This window comes from Choloepus didactylus, chromosome X, assembly GCF_015220235.1.
Source record: "Choloepus didactylus isolate mChoDid1 chromosome X, mChoDid1.pri, whole genome shotgun sequence".
NCBI lineage: Eukaryota > Metazoa > Chordata > Mammalia > Pilosa > Megalonychidae > Choloepus > Choloepus didactylus.
The window spans coordinates 188162354-188188219 of record NC_051334.1 but is presented as its reverse complement, the minus strand read 5'-3'; the positions used below and the strand labels follow the sequence as shown (position 1 = coordinate 188188219).

Sequence of the window (25866 nt, the reverse complement as noted above, 5' to 3'; positions counted from 1 at the left end):
GCTCTCTCCCACTATTTCTCTTACTGCTCACCTCCTCATTACACTTCCCCCCTATTTTTTCTTTTTCCCATTACCCTGGATCTTCAATACTGGATCTCTCTATCCCTTTATTATATAAACAATGTAACTTTCTCTTGCTTCCATTGCATCTCCACACATAGCCCCACTCATCAATTCAATGAAGCCCCCTTAGAAGGCTTGAAAAGGACTAGATTGTATATAACTAATTCACATTTTTGAAATCATAATTTTCCAAGTTAGTCTTCTAGGAAGATGTCTCAAGGAGCCTTGTTGATTACCTTTTGGTGCCCCTAGTTCATTCACTGAACACTTTGGCATCTAGTATAGTCTTCTCACCATGATTCCCAACCTCATCTTCTGGCCTTGAAGTTCATTCATATCCTCATTAAAATGATATGCTCCTGCACTCCTGTCTTAGTTTGTCAGGCTGATATCATAAATACCACACCCTGGTACTTAGCACTGAGAGTGAGGTGCTGCTATTACAAGTAGCTAAACATATGGAAGCAGTTTTGGAATTGGGTAATGGGTAGAGGCTGGAAGAATTTTGAGGTGCCTGGTACAAAAAGCCTAGATTTCTTTGAAGGGACTGTCAGTAGGGATATGGATAGTAATAGCATTTCTGGTGAGGGCTCAAAACTAAGGGGAAGCTGTAGAGAAATTGTGTCATTTTAGAGAATAAATAATTCGTCCTGATCAGAATGTTGGTAGAAGTATGGATGTTAGGTACTTCTGGTGAGGCCTTAGAAGAAAATGATGAAAGTGTTATTGGAAACTGGAAGAAAAGTGATCTTTTTTATAAAGTAGCAAATAACTTGGCAAAATTGTGTTCTGATGTTGGATGGAAGGAAGAACTTGTAAGCAATGAATATGGATATTTAGCTGAGGAGGTTTCCAAGCTAAGTGTGGAAAGTATGGCTTGTTCTCTACTTGCTGCAAGAGGAACAAGTGAAATGCGAGAGGAAAGACATAAACTGAGGACTGAAGTCTTAAGCACAAAGGAACCAGCAATTGATAGCTTGGAAAATTCTCAGCCTAATCAGATAGTGTACACTGAGACTAGGTGTGCTGGTTTGGATATATTATTTCTCCCAAAAGCCATGTTCTTTAATGCAATCTTGTGAGGGAAGACATTAATCTTTTGATTGAGTGTTTCTATGGAGATGTGACTCAATCAACTGTGGTCGAATGTTTGATTAAATTATTTCCATGGAGATATGGGCCCCACCTACTCATGGAAGGTCTTAATTCAATCACTGGAATCCTATAAAATAACTCACAAACAGAAGGAACTCAGAGCAGCTGAGAGAGACTTTTGGAGAGAAGCTAAGAGCTGACACTGATGCTGACACTTGGGGATGCTTTGAGATGTTTGGAGATTCTAGTCCAGAGTTTGCTCCAGAGAAACTAAGAGAGGACCCCCAGATAGTTTGATGGACAGGAGCTGAAGAAGCTAAGAGAGACAAGCCCAGAAACATTTTGGAGAAAGCCATTTTGAAACCAGAATCCAGGAGCAAAGGATCAGCAGACGCCAGCCATGTGCCTTCCCAGCTAACAGAGGTGTTCTGGACATCATTGGCCTTTCTTCAGTGAAGGCATCCTCTTGTTGATGACTTAGTTTGGACACTTTTATGGCCATGGGACTATAAATTTGTAACCAAATAAATCCCTTTTATGAAAGCCAATCCATTTCTGGTATGTTGCATTAACAGCAGCATTAGCAAACTATAACACCAGGGCCAGAAGCAGCTTTATCAACTCCTAGTAGTTGAGTTGCCAAAGAACAGGGTTCCACACAAGAGTTTAACTGAACAAACCTTTGTTAAGAAGAATAGGCATATGGACGCAGTCAACCATCTCAGGGGAAGTCAGGATTGGAAATGCATTTGTCCAGGAAGGATATGTGGAAATCCTTTTGCCTGATGGCATGAACTCCCCCTTGAACTACATGAAAAACTAATAAGGTTTTTGAGAATTCTGCATGAACAAAGCACTTCTACCTTGGACTTAAAGGGACAGAGACAGAATGAAATGAAGGAAGAAGGAAAAATGACTTCAAGGGCAGAACCATGGAAGCAGAGGTCTGGACAAAAGAGCTTTCTTTGGGCCAAAAGGGAAGGACTTCTGACCAAGTATTTGAGTAAGGTGGTATTTCCTCCCCAGCTCTTGGAGGAGAAGTGCCTTAGGTATGGCACTTGTAGGGAATGGGTCTTCTGCCCCAATTTTGGAGGAGAGTTCATCTGGCACCTCAATGTCAGAGAGGGTGGGGTCTATGTCCAGGTGTTTGGGCATAGTTTGCCCACCACCCCAAGGCTTGGAGAGGGTGGGGCCTACACCTCAGTTTTCAGGCAGAGCAAGGCCACTACTCCAGTGCTTACAGTTGGTGGGGCCTAAGCCCCAGCATTCAGGGAGAGCATGGCTGCTGTGCAAGTGTTTGAAAGGGTGGGACTACCACTCCAGCAGACTTGGAGGACAAAGCATCAATTTTCAGATGGCCCTCAGCTATTGAAATCTGATGGAGTTTGTCCTGCTGGGTTTCAGACTTCGGTGGGACCCATGAACCCTTTTTACCTTCCAATTTCTCCCTTCTGGAGTGGGAATGTCTATCCTATGCCTGTCCCTCCATCGAATTTTGGAGCAGATAACTTATTTTCTAGTTTTCACATTCCCAACAAACACAGAGGAATTTTGCCCCAGGACAAACTATTCCCATAACTGATTTTGATGAGACTTTGAGCTTAGAGTTGCTACTGAAATGACTTAAGACTTTTGGGCTATTGAGATGGGATGAATGCATTTTTCATGTGGGAAGAAACTGTGTTTTTTTTGAGTCTAGGGTTTGGACTGTGGCAGAGTGAATTATGCATATCAACAAACACATATTCTTAATCTTAATCCACATCCCTGTAGGTGTGAACCCATTGTAAATAGGACCTTTTAAAGACGTTCTTTTTAGTAAAGATGTGGCCAACTGAAACAGGGTGGGACTTAATCCAAATTACTGGAGGTCTTATAAGGAGAACCCGGAAGTTACAGAAGCCAGAAAGGAGAGGACAGGAGGCAGAAATACAAGCTAAGGAAACCCAAAGATTCCTGGCTACCTGTACCAGAACACTACAGATTTTCAGGAAAGAGTGAGCCTTGCTGATATCTTGATTTTGGACTTCTTCTAGCCTTGAAACTGTGAGCCAGTAAATTCCTATCAGTCAAGCCAACCCACTGTGTGATATTTCTCATAGCAACCTGGCAATCTAAGACAACTCCATTCAAATTACTCAACTTCTAGGGCCATACCTCAAAGCTGTTCCAATTTCATATTTTCTCCCTCAAACATCCTACACTCAAACCACTATCTCCTGTCTTTACAGCTTACTTAGTCATCTGTTCTCACTGTAACCATTCACCAACCTCATCAAGACTTCCATTCCACTGACCTTTTTACTTTTCTTCTATCTCTGAGGCCCGTCCTGATTTCTTAGGTTCAACGGCTATCATTTAAGTCAGTCTCACGCCAGTAACCCCCTTTGCTTTCACTGCATTTGTCTGATAAAATTTTATGTCTGCAAACACCCAAGTCTCTTTCTTTGTGCCTGCCTGCCCATACTCCAGTGCCTCTGGGGAAAATTACCCAGTTTTAAAAATCTGTACTAATTTAAACTTATGATTATCAGCCACAGTTGGGCCTGCGTCATTTCCCTCAAATTCTCTAATTTCCATCTTCGCAAGTCATTCTCCCCAATAGCCATTTTAAGCTTTCTCTACTCTACTTAACCTTCAACCCAGCTGCCTCTCCTCACAACCCCTGTGTCATGCTCAGCACTTGACCTTATTCTTATTTTTCTGAGAAAATAATTTACACAAATCCTCTAAATTTTTGCCATCAAACATACAACCTATCTGCATCTGAGTCCATCCTCTTCTCCTGTGTTCTAGCTTCCACGGGCTCTTGCTTCCAGGAAACTTGCATTAGCCACTATTTTTCTCTTTACTATATCTTCAGCCTCTATTTCTCTGCTCCCTCCTTCCCATTAACATTTACACAAACTCAAATGTCTCTCAACTTAAAAAAAATTCCCTGGGCCTTTTTCCAAACTTTGCCTCACTCCCTCTTCCCCTTAGCAGTCAAAGCTTGACAAAGAATCATCGGCCCTTGTTGCCTCAATTCCCTCATTTCCAATACACTCTGTAACCCACTCTAAACCAACTTTGGCTCCTACCTCGCCTCCAAAATGTCTCTAGTTCTGAATTCACCGGTGATCTCCATGTTGCTGAATCCAATGGGCATTCTCTAGTCTTTATCTCACTTGATTCTGAGCACCATCCATCCAACCCTGTTGACCACATTCTCTTTTTTCTTCCCTTCTTCCTGTCTTCCTCTGGCTTCCATACCTACACATTCTCTTGTCAACCTATTATCATTCTGGCAACTTCTCAGTATATTTGTTAGCTCTTCCTCCTCCAATGGACCCTTACACGTTGGAGTTCCCCAAGACTTGGTTTTGCTTTGTTCTATTCTCATTTTATACTTTCTCTAAATGTTTTCATATATGCACATAGCTTTAGTTACCAATTACATCAGAGTTTCTCAAAGTGCAATTCATGGACCAGTCTGTATCAGGATCACTAGGAAGTTGTGAGGGGAGGAGGGGGCAGATATGAAAATGCAGATTCTTTGACCCTATCCAAAGCTTACCAAATTAACTCTGTAAGGGGTACTGAGAATCTGCGTTATAAAAAAGTTATCCAGGTTATTCTCATACCCACAAAAGTTTGGAATCAACATTTGTCAAGGTCTGTCAGTGTGACATTAACAACAACAACCCACCATCTCCACCTAGTGGCTTGCTGACACCATTGCTTTATTTTCCCCAAAACACTTCATGAATGTTAGGGAACAATTAAAAATGAGTCAAACAGAAAAGAAATAAGGAAGAAAAGGTATGAAGTGGATTATCTGATCCATGAACAGCCAATATTGGATTATGTCATCTTTGGACTTTTCTAGCTCCAAATTAGAGATTGTCTATATTAAAGTATTAAGTGTAAATCAACTACTAATTATAAAGGCAATAAATCTTCACTGTAAAACAATTTCTAAAAATATGGATAATTTATGAAAGAAATGAAATTCATCCATAATTCCACTACCCAGAGATAATACTCAATTTTAAATTGGGAGTATTATTTCCTTTCATCCTTTTTTTCTATGTGTATGTGTGTGTGTAAATTTCCCCTAAATAGTTTGTAAATATATTTCAACTTTTGTATCTGCCTTAATTTGCTACTGGCTCTGCAATAATTTTCTGTCTATAATCATGCATTTACCTTTTTCATCTCAAATTTGGCAAACAAAGCTTCCAAGATTTTATTGAATCTGATTATACTTTCAACTTCATAGTTCAACAGGTTAAAGGTAAAACTATCATCTACTATTCTGCTTCAAATTTTCTTCCTTATGACTGTCTCATTGGTCCATATTAATACACCAATGTATTGTATAAGGGATGATTGATGATGATTCCTAGATATCATCCTGTACTAAAAACTGCTTTATTTTTTACTCATCATAAACATTGAGCTGCTTTTTTCCTAAAGTGAACTTTACTGAAGATTATCTATTGTTTTCCTTCTTTATTCATGATAAAAAATTTCCTAAGATTGATCTCCATCACCTTGGCATTTTACTAATGAAAAGAGCATATAGGAATCTGAAAAATTCTGGAGCTTTCACTATGTGCTTCAACAGACCATTTATAGATAATTTATAACAGAAACACCAAGATTTCAAGACTGGTCTTAGTACTAATTCTTAGAAGACCACATTGTTAAATAGTTCTCCATGTAGAACATTGCCTGTTTACTCCCTCTATCGCAAAATGTGACAAAATGCTTTTTCAATTTTTTTTGGTAGCCTGTAGTGCACAACCTTGTCAAGGGCATTTCAAAGCATAAATATTACATCCCTTGTTTCTTTATTCCTAGTCTCAAAGCATTCAAGGTGACAATCAGGCTTTTAGAGAATGTCTTGGTAGATGAAATATTGGTGATGATCTTGAGGTACGTGTAGGAGTTTAACAGATGGATAAGGAAGGAAAAGATGGTTAAAGCAATGAAAACAGCGTTTGCAAGTGTAGAGAGGTATAGACGCACATGGCAAATCTGGGGAAATGCAATGTGGCTTATACACAGGGTATGTCTAGGGATGGAGCTGGCAGGGGAGGAAGAGCAGAAACATGGTCAGAAAGATAGCTTGGGGACCAATTGTGAACCATAAGAGCCAAAATTCAGGGAGCATTTATTATGTGACAGGTAGTGTACTAAGTGCTTTACAAACATTTCTTTGAATCCTTTCAATAATGAAATCCTGACAATTATGAAAACCTTACGCGAAAACAGAGCCATAAAGTTCACTATATTCTCATCAATAGATGTTTGATAATGTTTTCCAATTTCTTTCAAGTATGGTAACACGGCTCCAACTTGAGTAATTAATCCAGAAACTTGATCTTCCATGTGCTGAACTCAATCTTTATTCTGTGAAGCTGGGGTGTAGTGTTTTTTATCAGCACGATACCCATTACCTACTTCTGGTCAAAATCTCCATCTCCCTGGCCACCAAAGTGGCCAGGTATAGTACTTCATCCCCTATAAGTGTGTTCTAGATTGAAGCCAGAGATAAAACTTCCCACTTCTTTGGGATACATGAGCCAGGAGTTGCCACAACCTCTATCATGATGTGCAGAGAGTGGCAGGGATGGATGGTGTTGAGCTTAGAGTCCTTGCAGGGTATCTAACTCCTGAACCCCTATTTTTTTGTCCTTAAGCAGATTGAGTTAGATTCGTCTCTTGTGACCCATGTTTCTTAGTGACTAAGAGTGAATTTGGGGAGAAATTTGAGGTTGAAATCCTAGCTCTGCCACATAATGACTGTGAGACCTTGGGCAAGACACCTAAGTGAGTGACACTTCCCGCACTGGGAAAATGGAGATGTGGTGAGGATGAAATGAGATTATGAGCTTAGAGTGTTTAGTTCATCAGTGCTTCTACTGGCCTAAATTAGTGGATTGCAATATGACTTTACATGTAAAACACACACAGAATAGAACTGTTTTAGAATACTAAAATTCAGGCACCACAAATAACTTTTAAATCCAAGTTTTTAAGATTTCACACAGTAAGACCATGTGTATTTGTATTTGATCAAAATAATATATGTTCATTTTAAAGAATTCAAATAATAAGAAGATCATGGACTGTACTTTTTAAAAATCTCCCAAATCCCACCACCCACAATAGATCATCATTGCCATTGAGCAAACCTCACTCTTTCTCCCACTCAACTGTGAGCCTCACTGCTGACTTGTCCCAGGTAGTAACTTTCACTACTCCCTAGTTAGAAGAGTGAAAATGTAAAAGTATCTACTCAATTTACTTGGCTCCAAAGCACAGGGTATCAGTGAGACTTCTCAGAATTTGATCAACTCCCCAGAATGGCCTCTGTCGATGTAGAGAAAATTAAGATGTGTAGTTTTTCCTTGATCACCAGTTTTTAAAGTTCTCTGTAATACTTTATGTCTCTTTATTTATTTGATTTCTGTTGGAAAATTTCTTTTACTGTTATTTTGTTTTTTCCCTATTTTTGGGTTTATTTTATTCAGTATTAGGGAGGGAAATTCAATGATTCTATTTCAATCTATCACAACAGCTTCCACTCAGTGAAAAGACAACCCACAGAATGGGAGAAAATATTTGCAAATTGTATGACTGGTAAGGGTCTAGTATCCAAAATATATAAAGAACTGTTACAACTCAACAACATAATGACAAAGAAAAAACAATTAAAAATGGGCAAATAACTGATAGACAGTTGTCCCAAGAAGACATACAAATGGACAATTAGCATACAAAAAGATGCTCAACATCATGAGTTATTAGGGAAATACAAATCAAAACCACAATGAGAGAGCGCATCAAATCCACTAGGATGACTGCAATCAAAATGCCAGATAATAACAAAAAAATGGAAAAGCTGATACCAAAATTCATACGTAATTGCAAGGAACCATGGATAGCCAAAACAGTCTTGAAAAAGAAAAGCAAAGTTGGAAGACTCACACTTCCTGATTTCGAAATATACTATAAAGCTACAGTAATCACAACAGAGTGGTACTGGGATAAGGATAGACATACCAACAAAGGGAATACAATTGAGAGTCCAAAAATAATGCAATACATCCATGGTCAATGGATTTTTGATGAGGATGCTGAGACCACTCAAAGGGGAAAGAATAAGAATGCTGCTAGAATAACTGGATAACCACATGCAAAAGAATGAATTTCAACTCCTACCTCACACCATATACAAAAATTAACTCCAAATTGATAAAAGACCTAAATGAAAGACTAAAACTAAAAGTCTTAGAAGAACATAGGGGTAAGTTTTCACAGCCATGGACTTGGCAAATGGATTCTTAGATACGAAGCCGAAAGCACAAGCAGCAAAAAAAAAAAAAAAAAAAAAAAAAAAAAAAAAAAAAAAAAACATGTAATTGAACTTCATTAAAATTTAAAACTTTTAAGCATCAAAGAACCTAATCAAAAGAGTGAAAAAAAACAATCCATAGACTAGGAGAAAATATTTTCAAATCATATATCTAGTAAGGGTCTGGTAAGAATTCTTACAACTTAACAACAAAAAGACAATCACCCCAATTAGAAAATGAACAAAAACTTTGAGTAGACATTTCTCCAAAGAAGATAAACAAATGGAACATGCACATGAAAAGATGGTCAACAGCATCAATCATTAGGGAAATGAACATAAAAACCATAATAAGATACTATTGGAGGTGGGCAGGATGGCGGAGTGGTGAGATGTACGTTTTAGTTACTCCTCCAGGGCAGTAGGTAGAAAGCCAGCAACTGCGTGGACCGGACACCGCAGAGCAATTTGACTTTGGGCATACTTCATACAGCACTCATGAACATGTGGAACTGCTGAGTTCAGCGAAATCTTTGATTTAAAAAAAAAGAGTTAATTAAAAAAAAAAAAAAAGGAAAAAATAATATGCAGAGCCCCCTTGAGGAGCTGGTGGAGAATGCAGGGGTATTGGGCTGCCCCACCTCGATGGTTGCTGATGTGCTCACAGACATAGGGGACTGGTGGTTTGATGGGTTGAGCCCTCTACCACAGGACTTGCCCTTGGGAAGACTGCTGCTGCAAAGGAGAGGCTAGGCCTCCCTATAATTGTGCCTAAGAGCCTCCTCCCGAATGCCTCTTTGTTGCTCAGATGTGGCCCTCTCTCTCTGGCTAAGCCAACTTGACAGGTGAAATCACTGCCCTCCCCCCTACGTGGGATCAGACACCCAGGGGAGTGAATCTCCCTGGCAACGTGGAATATGACTCCCGGGGAGGAATGTAGACCCAGCATCGTGGGATGGAGAACATCTTCTTGACCAAAAAGGGGAAGTGAAAGGAAATGAAATAAGCTTCAGTGGCAGAGAGATTCCAAAAGGAGCCGAGAGGTCACTCTGAAACAGCAGAGACAAGATGCATTGGGTCAACTGGAGCAGAAACAAGATGCTTTGGATCAATTGGAGAAAGACTTGTTTGGCTTTTCTTCCAAAGGTTCACATCCAGACCATTGAGATACTGGTGCCTGAGAAGTCCAAGTTATATATGGCCCTGACTCACACCCAGCAGGCAGTCAGGCAGAAAGCAGGAGAGTCAGAGGATCTCGTGAATTGCCTGCAGTCTTCCCATCAGAGCACAGGATGGCTGGAGCGGACCCTGTCTGCTGTCTCCACTCAGCTGAGGCAGATGGACAGGGTGAGTCCCAGCTTCCCTGATGGGGCAGTTGGCCTAAAGGTCCCTTCTGCAGGATGGAGTGCCTTGATGCCTAGAAAGTAGAATGGGATGTTTCTTGCTGCTTTCATTTGCTTTGGGGGTGCTGCCCTAGAGGGAGCACTGGATCTGGAGCTGGAAGTCTGAGCTCTAGCCCTACCATTACCTGGTTTTAGCCTCAGGAGAAGGGACAAATGAAGGTGCAGAACAGCGTTTGTGTAGAAAGGGGGGAGTATGTATTTATATTCACATTTTTATATATATGGTTGAATATATATATAATGTGTCCTAAAGGATTCACTGGAAACTCAGGAGAGGAACAGGGCCGCTAGGAGACATTGTACTTCTGTACCTTTGGACCAAGTGAAAGTGTATTATCCACTCAAAAACTGAAAAACGTTAAAATACAAATTTAATTTCTGCCTCCATGTCTACCCTCCCTCACAAGAAAAAAAAATGTGGTTATAGAGTTAGACAGACCTGGATGGTCAAATCCCAGTTCTGCCTGTGTGACCTTAGGCAAGGGACTTAATTCTGGGGGGTTGCTGTCTGTAAAATAGGGCAGCTAACAGTAGCTGCCACATATTGTGGTTGTGAGGAATAAATGGTATTGTGTGTATTAAAAATAAATAAATAAATAAATAAATAAATAAACAAACAAACAAAAATCCTGTAATTTTTATTAATACACCCCTATCATTTTACGGTAGGAAATTAATTGAGAGTGCAGGTGTGGAGAAGAAATGAATGGGCAGAAAACTTTCAGTCTGGATCGGTAATCTCTCTGTTTTTAATTTTTTATTAGTAAACTCTTAGACAAAAAAAAAGATACTATTCATACCCACTAGGCAGGCTACAATTAAAAAATTAAAAAACTTAAAATAACACTTGAAGGAGATAATTATGAAAAAAAATTGCCAGAGGGAATGCAGAATGCTGCAGGCACTGTGGAAATTGTTTTACAGTTCATCAAATAACTATATTTTTCAAACAAAAAAAAAATAGTGAAAAGAGCGGCATTGTTTTGTGGTGTTGCAAAACTCTTTAATGTATGGCTGAATAGGAGAGAGTTGGATTGTCTTACCTGCTTCTTCATTCAGCCTATGGTTTGACAGAAGTAGATGAAGACATTTGGCTTTCCAGATATTGGGTGAGGAAAGCAAGACCTCACTGACCGGCCTAAAACTTCTCAGGGGCCTCTCCTCAGGGATCTCAAAATGACCATGTGAGAACTGCTGAGGTAGTTTTCTTTTGTGATCTTTTATTAACCCTTTGAGGGTTATTACTTTATGTGACAAAAGTGGAGACTAGGGAACAGAGAGGTTAATCTACCTGCTGAAAGTCACACAGCTGGAGAGTGGCAGAGCTGAGACTCAAACCACCTCTGTCTTTCTGGAAGTCTCTGTGATTTGAAAAGATGGGCCATGAAAACAGCCCACTGTTTGTCCTCGCTGAGAAACCAGACAGGTTAGGTTGTTTTCATGACTCTACGACCCTTCCATGCACCCTGAGAACCTGTTGACACCCCAGGTTTGAGTTGGACCAGAGGCGTACATCTGGTTCCCAGGTGTATAGGAGTCCAGCTCGGCCCCTCCCTGTGGATTGCGTATGGAATGGGATGGCCGTCTTGCTCTGGAGTCTCCAGGCCGGGCCCGGTGGTTTGCTGGAGCTCGCTCACACCGGCGCCTCAGAGCAGATTCCGGGTGACACTTGCCAGCTCCACGTTCAGTGGCCTTGCGATGGGGGCTTGACATCGCCCATTGGTGGACGATTTCCACTGCAATCGGGAAACCCCGGAAATCAGAACTGTTCCCCACACAGCACACTGCCCGGGACCGACTGATCACGGCCGCCTCCAAGCCGATCCCCGGGAGGAAGAGCCGCGTCAGAGCACAAGTCCGGGATTGAGTGCCGTTCTCCTGTGGGTGTGCGTGCCCCCTCACGACGGGCGTGCGCCCTCACGATGGGCGTGTCCCCTCACGACGGGTGTGCACCTCGCTACAGGCGTGCACCTCACGACAGGCGTGCACCTCACAACAGGTGTGCACCTCACGACGGGCGTGCACCTCACGACGGGCGTGCACCCTCACGACAGGTGTGCACCTCCTCGCTACAGGCGTGTCCCCTCACGATGGGCGTGCACCTCGCTACAGGCATGCACCTCACGATAGGCGTGCACCTCACAACGGGCATGTGCCCTCACGACTGGCGTGCACCTCACGACAGGCGTGCGCCCTCACGATAGGCGTGCTCCTCGTGATGAGCGTTTACGGTGAAAGGCCGTGCGCCATTCTCCTGTGTGACTTCAGCATTTGCTGAGGGCACGGATCCCAAATGTGGGAGACTCAACCTTCCGTCCCTCTCGCCCTGGGTCACCCTGGGGGAGTCTCTTCCCTTCTGGGGACCCGTTTCGTCCTCCTAGCCCTACTCATACACATTGTCCAAACGTAGACCCGGGCTCCTTCGGTCCTGGCAAAACCTGCGTTTCTGCTCTGCCTTCCCTGCCGCGCAGGCGCCTTACGCGCACACGTTTCCTCCTCGGCCTGTCACGGAAAGTGACCGAGGGTTCCGGGGCTCTCGCCTGCACAGGGTACCCGGCCTCGTGTGCGGTGGCAGGGTGAAAGGTCATTCAGACTCCTGGATGCTGGCGTCATGTGTCTCCAGGGAGAACACGACCTGTTCACCTTTACTTCACTTCCCACCTAACCCACTGTGTGAAAAGCTCCCGGGTCCCCAGTGCCACGAGAACTTGGGGGATGGTCTCCAATATTTCACTCATTCATTTATTCATTGGTCTGGGTGGGATGTAAATCACTGGCATGAAGACCAAGGCTCTGCCTCTGAGGAGGTAGTTGGACTTCCTGGTTTCCATGGAAACCTAACGGGCAAGGAGGACGTTTTGTTGACATTCTGGTTTCTGTGACAACTGGGACATACCAGTCTTTCCTGGCAGCAGAAACATTTAACAAGGATGTTTACAGACCAGAAGGATGGAAAAACCACAGAAGTGCCAGGACTAGTGGGTGTCTACTGCCAGTGTGAGTTTCTGTGTATGGGGGGTGGGTGTGTTTTGGAAGTGTGTGGCATTTAGTTGAATGTTAGAGGCTCTAATCACTGCTGTTTATTGGAGAGGCAGGCAGCTCCTGCTGCAGGGAGGACGAGAGGCTGGAGTCACCTGTCTCCCCCCCTTCTCCCCATTTCTGACACCTAAGGTGACACCTGTTGTGTGAGGGGCTTGCGATCTGAGCAGAGATCTCCAAGTGTTTCTGATCTTACACCCCTGCTTAACAAAGACTTTTCTGTGGATCCTTGAACATATAATTTTATTCCTTTCCACCTACCTACAGTAAAATATTTTTATGTGTAAATTATTAGAGAGACTCGGAAGTCATCAAATGATGAGATAAAATGAGTAGGATGGAAGTTCAAATGTAACTTACTGGATCCCGTGGGAGGATAGTTCACTTAAGCTGATGAGCTGACACACAAATTTTAAAAATCTTCTCCAAAAGATAAATTCCTTGTTATCAATCCATTAATTAAAAATGGTAAATGCCTTCCTTTATTATATAAGCATGCAATGCAATCTTTTAAAAAGTTCTGGCTTTGCTGTTGTATGTTTGGAAGTGGATGCTGCTGAAGTTATACTTATTTCTGTTCTTATAATGTTTCAAAAAGAAGGCATGGTCTCAAATGGGCCTACTACTGCTGTCTTTGTCAGGACACAGGCTTTAGGAAGAAACAGGTGCCAGGTAAAGGATACACAAGTCTCTCGGCCCCAAATCCTATGATGCAGAGACTGGGCATCTGCCAGTCCCAATCTGCCTACTAGGTCCCTGCCAGCCCCATTCTGCCTTTACCAACTGGCTCCCTGTTAGGGGCTTCCGGTCGGGGTCTCCAGAGGGAGATGGGAGGTCTGCAGGGAGGAGCAGCAGCCGTGCCTTCCTCTCTGGCCCTGCTCCCCTGGGTCACCCCAATGAAGGCCCTGCACACAAGTGGGGCCATGTGATTTCAGGAAGGGCAGATGGTCCATCATCTTGATCTCCTCCAAACTCCAATGACTGTCCTCAGAAAGACCAGCCACCAGCAGACGGTGACCTCTCCCTCCTCAGGGCTCTGGGTCCCGTCTGTGAGGGTGGCCGCCTCTGAGATCCTGAACCTCCCCCAAGAGCTCACCCGTTCACCATCATCCTCAGAGGGGTCTCAGGTTCCTGGGGTCCCTTCCCCGACACCTCGAGAAACATCATCTACCTGGGTGGCCAGGCCCCTTTCCTCAGAAGTCTGCCTCCAGCTCTGAGGGGACCCTCCTCCCAGCTCACGGGGTCTCAGAACCACCTCATCATTCCTTGGTTTCTCCAGACCTAGGAGTGCTTGCTTCCTCCCACCATTGCTCTCTCCTTGTGACCTCTGTGCTCCCCTTTTGCCTTTTTCAGGCTCCAAATAATCCTATCAAGTTCTCTCCAATTAATCGTGTTAATCATGTTCCTTTTCTGTCTGCCATTATAAGATTTCTCTTTTGATTTTGGTTGTGACGAGTTTTATTATGACGGGCACTGGCCTGTTTGTATGTGTGTGGGTATGCATGTACTTATTATGCTTGGGTTTTTAGGACATTTGGATACACCACTTGATATTTTTCAATACTTTGGAAAATTCTGGGCTATTTCTCCTTCAAATGTTCTGCTTCCCCATCTCTTTTCTTGTGCTCTAATTGAATTTATTTTATGTTGTTAGGTATATAAATTTTAATAATGGCTATTTCCTTTGATTAATATAGCCCTCTGAGAACTTTTCAAAGATATTCTACTTACATTCTATTTTGAATGGTACCATTTTGCTACACTTGTTTTGTTTTTCTTCACTTACATCAGATGTTATGTTTCATATCTCCTTAGGTTATTTATAAAGTAATAGTGGGTGCAAACATACATATAAATACATGTATATGCATCTTCTGTGTAATATTTTACAATATGAAGAGAAAAATAAAGTGTATCCTCACACCAACTTCCATCCTTGATCCACTTCTCTTTTCAGTTTAACAATGTCGTGAGCTCTCACTTTACCATTAAAGACTTGTTTTCATTACATTTGTCTTTTTATCCTGAGATAAAAATAGGCTGCATTGTTCTCCATGTGAATGCATGTTTTCCCTAAACCAAATAGCATTTGTGATTCATCAGTCTCTAACCAGATAATTTTGACCTGATTTTATTCTATGCCAATACATTTAGGTCTGCATCAATCTCTGTAATGCATACATAGCAAAACAATGTTGGCAAAGACTATAGAGTTTTCAGGATTTCCCCTGGATAGCACCTCGCTTCTGTCCAGTTTCACTGTTGTTCTTATGATGAACTATAACGCAATGACTTTCCTTGTGAACACAGGCAACTTTTTATCCTTCTGCACAACAGAGGGAGACCAGCATGTCACTCTCTCACCTGCAAGTTAGCAATTAGGGAGGTTTCTGCCACAAAAAAGGGGAAGTTACCCTTTATTTTTTAACCCGAGCATCATGCATGTTATTATTACATTTACAGATATTGCACGTCCCCACTGCAACAGGTGAATATGGACTGGAGGGGAAAAAAGAGCATCTTTGAAAGAAAGTGGACCTGATGTAGAAAAATATGTATTTACTTGAAAAGGGTTTCAAATATGCTCTTGAGTGAGGAAATACAGTTTTATGTAATATGTGTGGGGATATGTATATGGCTGCATGGATAATGCATTCAAAGAACACACACCATCCTATCTATAGTTATATGTCTTATTTATATATATTGATACATATTTTATAGTCTCTGTAAACACATTTAGGATCAGAAAACATATTTAGGATCAGAAAACACATTAGCGTTAAGGACCACTTTGGTTTCACACATGCACCTTGCGATTGCATGCAGATGTGCAAACACATCCAATGCTACTACTATTAAATCTGTTTTCCCAAGATAGCATAACGTGGGAATATTGTGAAACGCAGCAGAAGGAGGAAAATAAACATGACATCTGCATTATGGACGAGATGAAGGTAGTGTTTCTCTTTCAGAATGACGTGCGTTCTAAGGTTCCAAGTAGAGGGAATTCTTAATTAATGCCCATTTAACTGGCTTGATTTCCTTTCTGCTTCAGGATGTCATAGATTCACATTAGAGGCTGATCCGACCTGGCTATCTCTTCAATCCCTGAAGAACGGTGTGCTTCAGAAGACAGGGCAGGGTAAAGGGCCTGCTGGACGAGCAGGGAAGGTAGAGCATTTGGAAGAGTCAGCCCAGGTCGTTGGGCAGGAGCCCTGTGAGGATCACGAGAGCCAGGTCACAGAGAAAGCCCACCACCATCTACGTGCCCTGGGGTAAGACTGTTCCCGATTCACAAAACACTTCATTTCAATCCTTTCATGTTGGGGTCTCTGGGGGACAATTTATTTTTATTCTTACTCTACAGCCACCTCTGCTTATAAACAGGGGTCACAGATTTGGTGTTGAAAACAAAAATTTTAAACCACAATATAGAAATGGAGAATGGCATGTTCATCCAGTGTCCCGCCTCTCAGGCAGCCCTTAGTAACCAGGATCTGCAGTAATTCCTCATGGGCCTCTGAATCCTGAGGCCGTGCTCCTGGGCAGACATTGTTCTGACATCAAGTACCCATAGGTAGGACATGCCTCGGGCTTCCTTGGGTGAGTAGGGCAGCACCAGCAGCCCAGGAAAGAAAACTGAAGCAAAACCAGCCTAGAAAGTAAAAAAGGAGGTCTTCCCCTAGGCTGAACCCCAAGGAACACAAAAGGCACAGGGTATCTAATAACACAAATTGGATCCCTGCCATGCCACCTAACACACCCCAACCCCCGCATGCAGACTCCCTTTATTATGCAATAATACTAATAATGATAATAATAATAATAACAACAAGATGTTGGGCTTGGGGTCTTATAAAAACCCTCTGGTGCTTCAAGGGTGTTTTTCCAAATACTTGCCATGTATCTACCCCCTCTGTCTAACACCCATTTTTATTTTACTTTGTGGTATTCCTTATAAATCCTCACTGACCAGAGTATTTCTGCTTTGGCAAAAGGAAATTTTTCCTGATACTTTTCTTCTTTTCCTTTTGCTTATTCCAGTATCCTCCAGTACTGTCCGTTCAAAACACGAGCCCAAGCATCCGTGGGAGATTCAGGAGGAGAAGGACAAGGGCAGACGAGCTGTAAACCCGTGTAGACCCAAGGCAAAAGGGGCTTCGTAGAAAACACTGTTTTAGGCAGGACCTGCCTTAGCAGTAGGGATGACAGGCAGACACCTCAACTCTCAAAATCACCTCTTGACACAAATGTCTACACCATAATGGAGGCCAAGTATGTCCTGTGCAAATGGAAAGGCCAGTTATGGCCAGCCAAGGTGCTGTCCAGGTCTGGGACTTCATCAAAAAATAAGAGAAAAAAGGCATTTTCTCTAGAAGTCCAAATACTGTCAGTAGATAAGAAAATTAAAGTGAAAAGTACAGAAATAAAGATCCTAACTAAGTCTCGAATTGCAGCCATGGCCTCCTCACTGGTGACACACTCAGCCGTCAGTGCTCCACCTAGAAAGGAAACAGCCCACAAAAGATCACTTACAGTGGCTCTGGGTATTCTGAGTGAGGGAACAAATCTGAGTCACAAAAGCAGTTCAGATGAAAACGAGACCACTACACCGTCTCAAAATCAACCACCAAAGCGATCTGGCTCACTGCCTCGTAAAAAGTCTCAGAAGCACAAAGGGGACTTAGTGAAGAGTCTCGGGAAATGTAAAAACCCAACATCCCTGTTGGTGACTTCAGAGAGTGATGTTTCCCCGTATGATGACAAATCACAGATGCGCACGATCATTGGTCCTACTCAAAGATGTAGGGAAAGAAAGGCATCAAAGATCTGCAGCTTGTGCCAAAATTGCCATCCCCTTCCACAAGATGGTGACAAGAAAGAGGACAAGAAAAGGATGGACACCTCAACAGTTATGTCCTTGCAGTCCACCATCATGGAGGAGGGGGCACGATCTCCTGGTGAAGAGATCATTCCAAATTTGGCATCAAGTTCCATCATCACTGAGCCAAAAGCTATGAAAGAAATGGCACAGGGCTCCTGCCCAAAGACTCAGGCTGATTCTATTAAATGCTTTACCTTCTTTGAGAAGTTTGATGACCCTGGAGACGGTCCCCCAAAGCCAGGCCTTGAAGGTGCAGCAACATCCTCTGGTGCCTCTAAACTTAGCCTGCGCTATTCAGTCTGTCTTGCAAATAAAAAAAGCAAGCTTCAAATGCCAGACTTTCAGAATCAACTGCAAGAACTTCAATCTTTTGGGGACTCAGAAGCTGTTCAGATGCCCCCAAAGCCAGGCCTTGAAGCTGCAGCAACACCCTCCGGTGCCTCTAATGTTAGCCTGCGTTATTCTCTCCGTCTTGCAAATAAAAAAAGCAAGCTCCAAATACCAGGTTTCCAGAATCAACTGCAAGGACTTCAATCTTTTGATGACTCAGAAGCTGTTCATCCTCCCCTGAAACCAGGCCTTGAAGATGCAGCGTCTTCCTCCGTTGCCTCTAACCTTAGGCTGCGTTATTCAGTCCGTCTTGCAAATAAAAAAAGCAAGCTCCAAGTACCAGATTTTCAGAATCAACAGCAAGAACTTCAGTCTGTTGATGACTCAGAAGCTGTTCAGACTCCGCCAAAGCCAGGCCTTGAAGCTGCAGCATCATCTGGTGCTTCTAACCTTAGCCTGCGTTGTTCACTGTGTTTTGAAGATAATAAAAGCAACCATCAAATACCAGATTTTCAGAATCAACTGCAAGAACTTCAGTCCTTTGATGACTCAGAAGCTGTTCATCCTCCTGCAAAGCCAGGTCTTGAAGGTGTAGCAACATCCTCCAGTTCCTCTAACCTTAGCCTGCGTTATTCACTCCATCTTGCAAATAAGAAAAGCAAGCTCCAAATACCACATGTTCAGAATCAACTGCAAGAACATCAATCTTTTGATGACTCTGAAACTGTTCAGATTCCCCCAGAGCCAGGCCTTGAAGCTGCAGCAACATCCTCCGGTGCCTCTAACCTTAGACTGGGTTGTTTACTTTCTCTTGCACATAAAAAAAGCAAGCTCCAAATACCAGGTTTTCAGAATCAACTGCAAGAACTTCAATCTTTTGAGGACTCAGAAGCTGTTCATCCTCCATCGAAGCCAGGCCTTGAGGGTGCAGCAACATCCTCCGATGCCTCTAAATTTAGCGTGCGTTATTCACTCCGTCTTGCAGATAAAAAAAGCAAGCTCCTAGTACCAGATTTTCAGAATCAACAGCAAGAACTTCAATCTTTTGATGACTCAGAAGCTGTTCATCCTCCTGCAAAGCCAGGCCTTGAAGCTGCAGCAACATCCTCCGGTGCTTCTAAATTTAACCCGCGTTATTCACTCCGCCTTGCAAATATAAAAAGCAAGCTTCAAATGCCAGATTTTCAGAATCAACTGCAAGAACTTCAGTCTTTTGATGACTCAGAAGCTGTTCATCCTCCTCCAAAGCCAGGCTTTGAAGCTGCAGCAACATCATCCTGTGCATCTAACCATAGCCTGCATTTTTCACTCCGCCTTGCAAATAAAAAAAGCAAGCTCCAAATGCCAGATTTTCAGAATCAACTGCAAGAACTTCAAGCTGTTGATGACTCAGGAGCTGTTCATCCTAACAAGGCTAATAACATGGATGGCAGACGATCTACACGCATTGCTGTTGCACAGGAGCCACGTTCGATTGAGAGAGGAATGATAGTCTGGTTTAAATATCAAGATTACCCATTTTGGCCAGCAGTGGTAAAGAGCGTCCAGGACACAGAGCAGACTGCCAGGGTGCTCTTGATTGAAGCAAACATGAACCCTGAAAGGAGTGGCATGAGAGTTCCCCTTCGAAGATTAAAGCATTTTCATTGCAAAGAGAAACAAAAATTCGTGAAGAGAGCCCAGAAAGGGTACAAGAGAAGTGTTGACTGGTGCTTCTCACTCATCTCCAGCTACAGGCGCAGAACGGGCCGTGGTTCCTTCGTGGGCTCCTTCCTTGAGTATTACGCAGCTGACACCAGTTATCCAATTAGGAAAGCCATCTGGGGGGGCCACCTGGAGAATGATTTTCCAAAGGTGAATTATGAGGACCTGGAGGAGTCTGAGGACGAGACCACCCAGGACGGGAAGAGGCGCTGCAGGAAAATTCTCCCGGACCGGATGAGGGCCGCTTGGGACCGAGGCAACCAGAAACTAGTGGATTTCATCGTGAAAAGAAAGGGGGCCGAAAATCATCTTCTGGACATCCTGAAAGGCAGGAAACCATCCCAGTGGCTGAAATCATTTTTAAATTCAAGTAGGTACCTGGTCTTCTTTGAAACATACCTTGAAGATGATGATCAGTTGGACACTGTGGTAAAGTATTTACAAGAAATCTATGAACAAATAGATGAGAAAATACTGACTCTGATAAAAAATGACAAAGTAAACTTTGTTCTGGAAGTTCTTCTGCCAGAAGCAATCATTTGTTCCATTTCTGCCCTGGATGGGTTAGATTACAAGGGAGCGGAAGCAAAGTACCTGGAAGGGCCACCTGTACGTTACCGGGAGAAAGAACTATTTGACAAAAAAGTCTTAAAAGAAAGGAGAAAGAGATGAGCAATAGATAGAGCTGATTGCAAATCTCCTCCTGTGCCCACACACGTTGCACATCTACATAATTAATAAGATAACCCATCAGTGTGAAATTCATGATCTGTTCTCTATGGCATATAAATAAATATTTTCAGGAAATGCAAGACTCTGGAACGTGTGCTTCATTCATTTTGGATCCATCTCTAGCTTGGTCAAGGGCAAATTCATCATCATATCTTGTTTCCACATTTCTTCACAAGCAATTTTGTTAAAATATTGCAAACAGGTATACTCCCATCTACTTTTGGGAATGTGTAATTCCCCCGATATTTTCAAAGAAAAATACCATTGTATTTCATAACAATTCTTTTGACTGTGCTTCATATTTTAATATAGAATGCACATTCTTCTTTTTTACATTAAAGGCATTGGTATCAGATATTAAGCTACAATGATTTTAAACTGTAGCATATATTTTTGCAGAAACCTCAAATGGGTTTTTTCATTCTTTGTTTTAGCTACATTAGCTAATAGATTTCACCTGAAGATAATTCCAGGTTGTCCCTGCTATGCCTAGTTATTTTTGTAAAAACAGCTCTGAGACATCAACCCAGTTTCCAAAAGGCTTTCTTATATATTACCACTACTTTCAAATGCTTCTTCAAAAACAACCTGAAATTCAAACATGAACTTAACAAATTATCTACATCTGTGAGCGAATGACATCTCAGCATGCACAAAGACGTTTCTTCAGCCTTGAACAAGAACGTTCACTCTACAGTTCTCTGAAATGCCATTTATGGGACTGTGTCTTCTTCAATGGCTGAGTGGTTTCTTAAAACAGCCAGGCTTTTGTCTGTCTTCATAACTGACAGTGACTGGATCTTCTTAATAGAGCCGTCTGTCCAGAGTCATCGTATTCACAGTCTAGCTACTCTAGACCTGAGTCCAGGATGACTGCTGAGGAGCCCATCTAGTTTGCTATAAACTGTGGGAAAAGCAAGCCTTTGTTAAACGCAGATAATGAAAAGTTAAATCTGACACCAATGAATTGTTATCCTTACCTGAAACAAGAATTTTTTTTCAGAATAAATTTTACAAATGCTAATTTGTTTTTAAAACTTGATGTGAAAAATAAAGTCTAAATACTTAACATGAACCTGACTTCATTTTTACTTCTTAGCGGGAGTCACTGTCACTCATGGCTTTGAGTTATGTGTTCACATGGCCACATGTTTTTGCAAAATTTGCAAATTTAGGTGTTTTAAGTCACAATAAAACCATCGTATCTTTCACCTTGGACCTTTGCTCCATCATACTTCAGATTGCACAGCTACTTAAGGACTGTGTCTAAGTTTTCAGAAATTGCATATGTATATATAACCTTTTTGGAATTTTTGGTGGTTGTAGTTGTCATCGTTTTAACATACATTATGAATTTTCCTCTAAATCTAAATAAATACTGACTTTCACGCTTGATTATGTATTATTTTAGAAGAGGGCCTTCCAAATTGTGTGAACTTCAGGTCCAACAGAACCTGTTTTGGACCTTGCCTGAAAGAGACCAAGGGCCTTTGGGCATACAAACAAACCGTCTCCACGCTCTATGTGGACCTTATACACTGGGAAAACACACTTTAGGTACTCTGTAACACCATGTCCCTCTGATTGCCATATTTCACTCAACTTCAGCTTTCTCTCTGGAGCCATGTCTATCTCTAAGCATTAATATTTTCTTTGCTGTCTCACTCCGAGACTTACTCATACATAGCCTTGTGTGTCAGGAGAGTGAATGAAATGTGGCTTAAGGCTCTGCTCTGAGGATATATTTCAAGTGGCATAAGAGATGTTCTTTCTGTGACCCAGGTGACAACCTAATATCTAAGAGGACTAGGATACATTAACTCTTCCTCAGAGTGATAAATATTTATCAGCATCATAGACTGACTCCCTGCATTTGAAAACCAGAGCCCCAGCTTTCTCCATATTGTGAGATCGTGTCTTTTAGTTTGGAATGAAGAGAGAGGATCTGATCCTTCCTGGGAAGTTTATGTCTGTGGAATTTACTGAGAAGAGGGAGGTGTGTCTCAGACATGCAGCTATTCTCCTTCTCTTGGAATCTGGGGTCACCGAGTGGCATTTGGGCTGTAGGGGTGGACTTGTGGCTGTGTGGCCTCTGAGCACTTGTTAAGGCAGGCTGGAAGATGGCCCTAAGCTGACCTTCACACGCAGGTATGTGCGTTTGCTGGGAAAGCCCAAGCTGCCATCCACCCTGCCCCACTGGATAAAGGAGACCCTCAGCTCCTCCAGCCATAAGGCAGGCTGCAGAATATCAGGCCCACATTCCAACCATCACATTGGCAGAGCTGCCCAGAGACTGCCCATGCAGCATTACAGCTGTCCATATCGGTATATGAGTCCTGGTGAAGAAGGAGTGGAACCCTGAGATCTGGAAAGGTGACAGCTTGGGAATCCCAAATATCTAAATTCCCCTGATCCCTCAGCCTGGCAGAAGCAACCCCTAGCCATTGCTGTTGGTAGGACAGGAGCCTCTCTGTTCCTGGAGACCCTGAAAAAAGACTTCATCAAAGGCAGGTACCTTGAAAGATGTAACTTTCCTTACTCAACATCCACTACTGCTTCCAGTGTGATGACAATGGCAAGGTACCATCACAGCACAAGGAGAAAATATAGTTTCTGTTTCATTGGGAAATTCCTTATATTCAGAGAGAACTGCGGGACCTGGAAAATATGTACTCCAGTGAACTAGGGTAATATATGTGGGAATGGATTTTGAGGATGTTGAAGGCAGGGCAACAACATACACATACATATAGGGGAGAACTTGCTGACATGGGAGCACATGTTTGTTATCAAAGAAAGGAAGAACTGATAACTGGTGACAAAGCGGTCTCTGCTACAGACATGTCAAGTTGAAACACCTGTTAGAGACCCACGTAGAGGTGTTCAGTCTAAATATATGAGTCAGGAGCTTAGGGAGTAGTCAGGCTACAGATGTGAATGTGGGAGTCACCAGCATAAAGGTGGTATCGAAACCACAAGACGGGACAAGATCGGGGGGAGCATGCAGAGAGAAAAGAAAGGAGCCCAGCCCTCATTGGGGTGTGGGGCCTTTCCAGAGATGAGGGAAGGGGGTAAGATCAGGTTTGGGGGAAAAACTCCAAAAGTTGAGATTAAAATAGGGGAAACAAGGTGGATTTCAGAGATACTTGGTGGTGGTATCAATTATTTTCTTGTTCTTCAAAAGTATAATTTTAATTGATGTATGAGATTGCCAACACATAAACATGTCATCATTCTCTATTGTCTGACATTTAGTTTTATTCCAATTTTCTATTATTACAAATGTCACCACAGTGAAATTTCCTCTGTTTTAATATACTTGCACATCTCTAAATACTTAGTTATAATTATAGGATCAAAGGGAATGAGGGCTTTTAAAGCCTGTGATACATTGCACAAAACTGCCCTTTCAGAGAGGTTGTTCCAATTTTTCACAGCAGTACATGAAACTATTTCCCCTTATCCTTTCAACAGTGAGGATTATTATCATTTTTAAAAATCTATTTTATCAATTCGGTAGAAGAAAACACTATCTCTGCATTTTAGTTTTATTTGGTTTGCATTTGAGATTCAGCATTTTTATCTTGTTTATTGGCCATCTGTCTTTCCTCTTTGATGACAAAAGTAATTCACAAGCTATGCCCATTTTCCCATTACGGTCATTTTTTATTGATTTCCATGAGCTTTTTGTACATTGAAGATGTTAACCCTTTCTCTTATGTGTTGCAAACTATTTCCCCAATTTGTTACTGTCCTTTTGTTTATGATGGGTTGTAAATTTTTACACCCTCAAATCTATCACTTTACCTTTATGATTTCACTTGTGCTTATGCTTTGAAAAAGCCTTCCCTACCCCCCAAATCAGAGAAATATTCCCCTATATTTTTCTGCTAGCTTTTTTATGGTATCTAATTCTTTTATCCATTTGGAATTATTTTGGTATATGGTTATATCTTTATTTTATTCCAAACATTTAAGCACTTTTTTTTTCTTAGAAAAACAGAAAATGGAGATTTGCCTCTGTTAAGAAATTGTATAATGAGCTTAATGTCAGAGACAAGCTAGGCTTTGTTGTTTTTCTTCAAACCAAGTTTGGCTTTGCTGGAGATGCTGAGCCTGATCAATATGTTAGCTTAATAAAAGTGAGATGAGGCTGGACTAGAATTATAAATTCACTTAGCACTTCTGTTGAGGTGTTTTTTTGTTTGTTTGCAAAGTAACAGTGATCATTTTTATAAGAGGGGTTTTATGTTGTGTTCCTTTTCTTTCCTGGGAGAGAGAAACTTCTCACATTAAAAAATTTAGTTAGTTTTCTTCTTAATATTGATTTCTACCTTAATTGTAGCACATTTGGAAAATGCAGCATAATGCAAACTCTTTGAAATATGTTGAGACTGATTTTATGGTTTACTATATGGTCACTAATTTTTTTATTCATTTTATTGAGATATATTCACATACCATGCAGTCATACAAAACAAAGTGTACATTCAATTGTTTACAGTACCATTATATAGTTGTGCATTCATCACCAAAATTAATATTTGACATTTTCATTACCACACACACAAAAATAATAAGAATAAAAATTAAAGTGAAAAAGAGCAATTATAATAAAAAAGAACATTGGGTGCCTTTTTTGTTTTGTTTTGTTTACTTCCCCCATTTTTCTACTCATCCATCCATAAACTAGACAAAGGGGAGTGTGGTCCATATGGCTTTCCCAATCACATTTTCACCCCTCATAAACTACATTTTTACACAATTGTCTTCAAGATTCATGGGTTCTGGGTTGTAGCTTGATAGTTTCAGGTATTTACTGCTAGCTATTCCAATTCATTGGAACCTAAAAAGGGTTGTTTATATTGTGCATAAGAGTGCCCACCAGAGTGGCCTCTCGGCTCCTTTTGGAATCTCTCTGCCACTGAAGCTTATTTCATTTCCTTTCACATCCCCCTTTTGGTCAAGAAGATGTTCTCCATCCCACGATGCCAGGTCTACATTCCTCCCCGGGAGTCATATTCCACGTTGCCAGGGAGATTCACTCCCCTGGGTGTCAGATCCCACGTAGGGGGGGGAGGGCAGTGATTTCACCTGCCAAGTAGGCTTAGCTAGAGAGAGGGGGCCGCATCTGAGCAACAAAGAGGCATTCGGGAGGACGCTCTTAGGCACAATTATAGGGAGGTCTAGCCTCTCCTTTGCAGCAACAGTCTTCCCAAGGGCAAGTCCCATGATAGAGGGCTCAGCCCATCAAACCCCTAGTCCCC

At 42.0% G+C, this 25866-nt stretch overlaps 1 protein-coding gene across 1 annotated transcript; it reads left to right on the top strand.

Annotated features, from left to right (window-relative positions):
• Nucleotides 1-17212: 17212 nt before the first annotated feature.
• On the top strand, nt 17213-20583 carry LOC119522527 (PWWP domain-containing DNA repair factor 3B-like). The gene is made up of 2 exons (XM_037820945.1): nt 17213-18083; nt 19557-20583. The coding sequence occupies exons 1-2, from the start codon at nt 17213-17215 to the stop codon at nt 20537-20539; spliced, it is 1854 nt and encodes a 617-aa protein (XP_037676873.1). The 3' UTR covers nt 20540-20583.
• Nucleotides 20584-25866: the final 5283 nt, after the last annotated feature.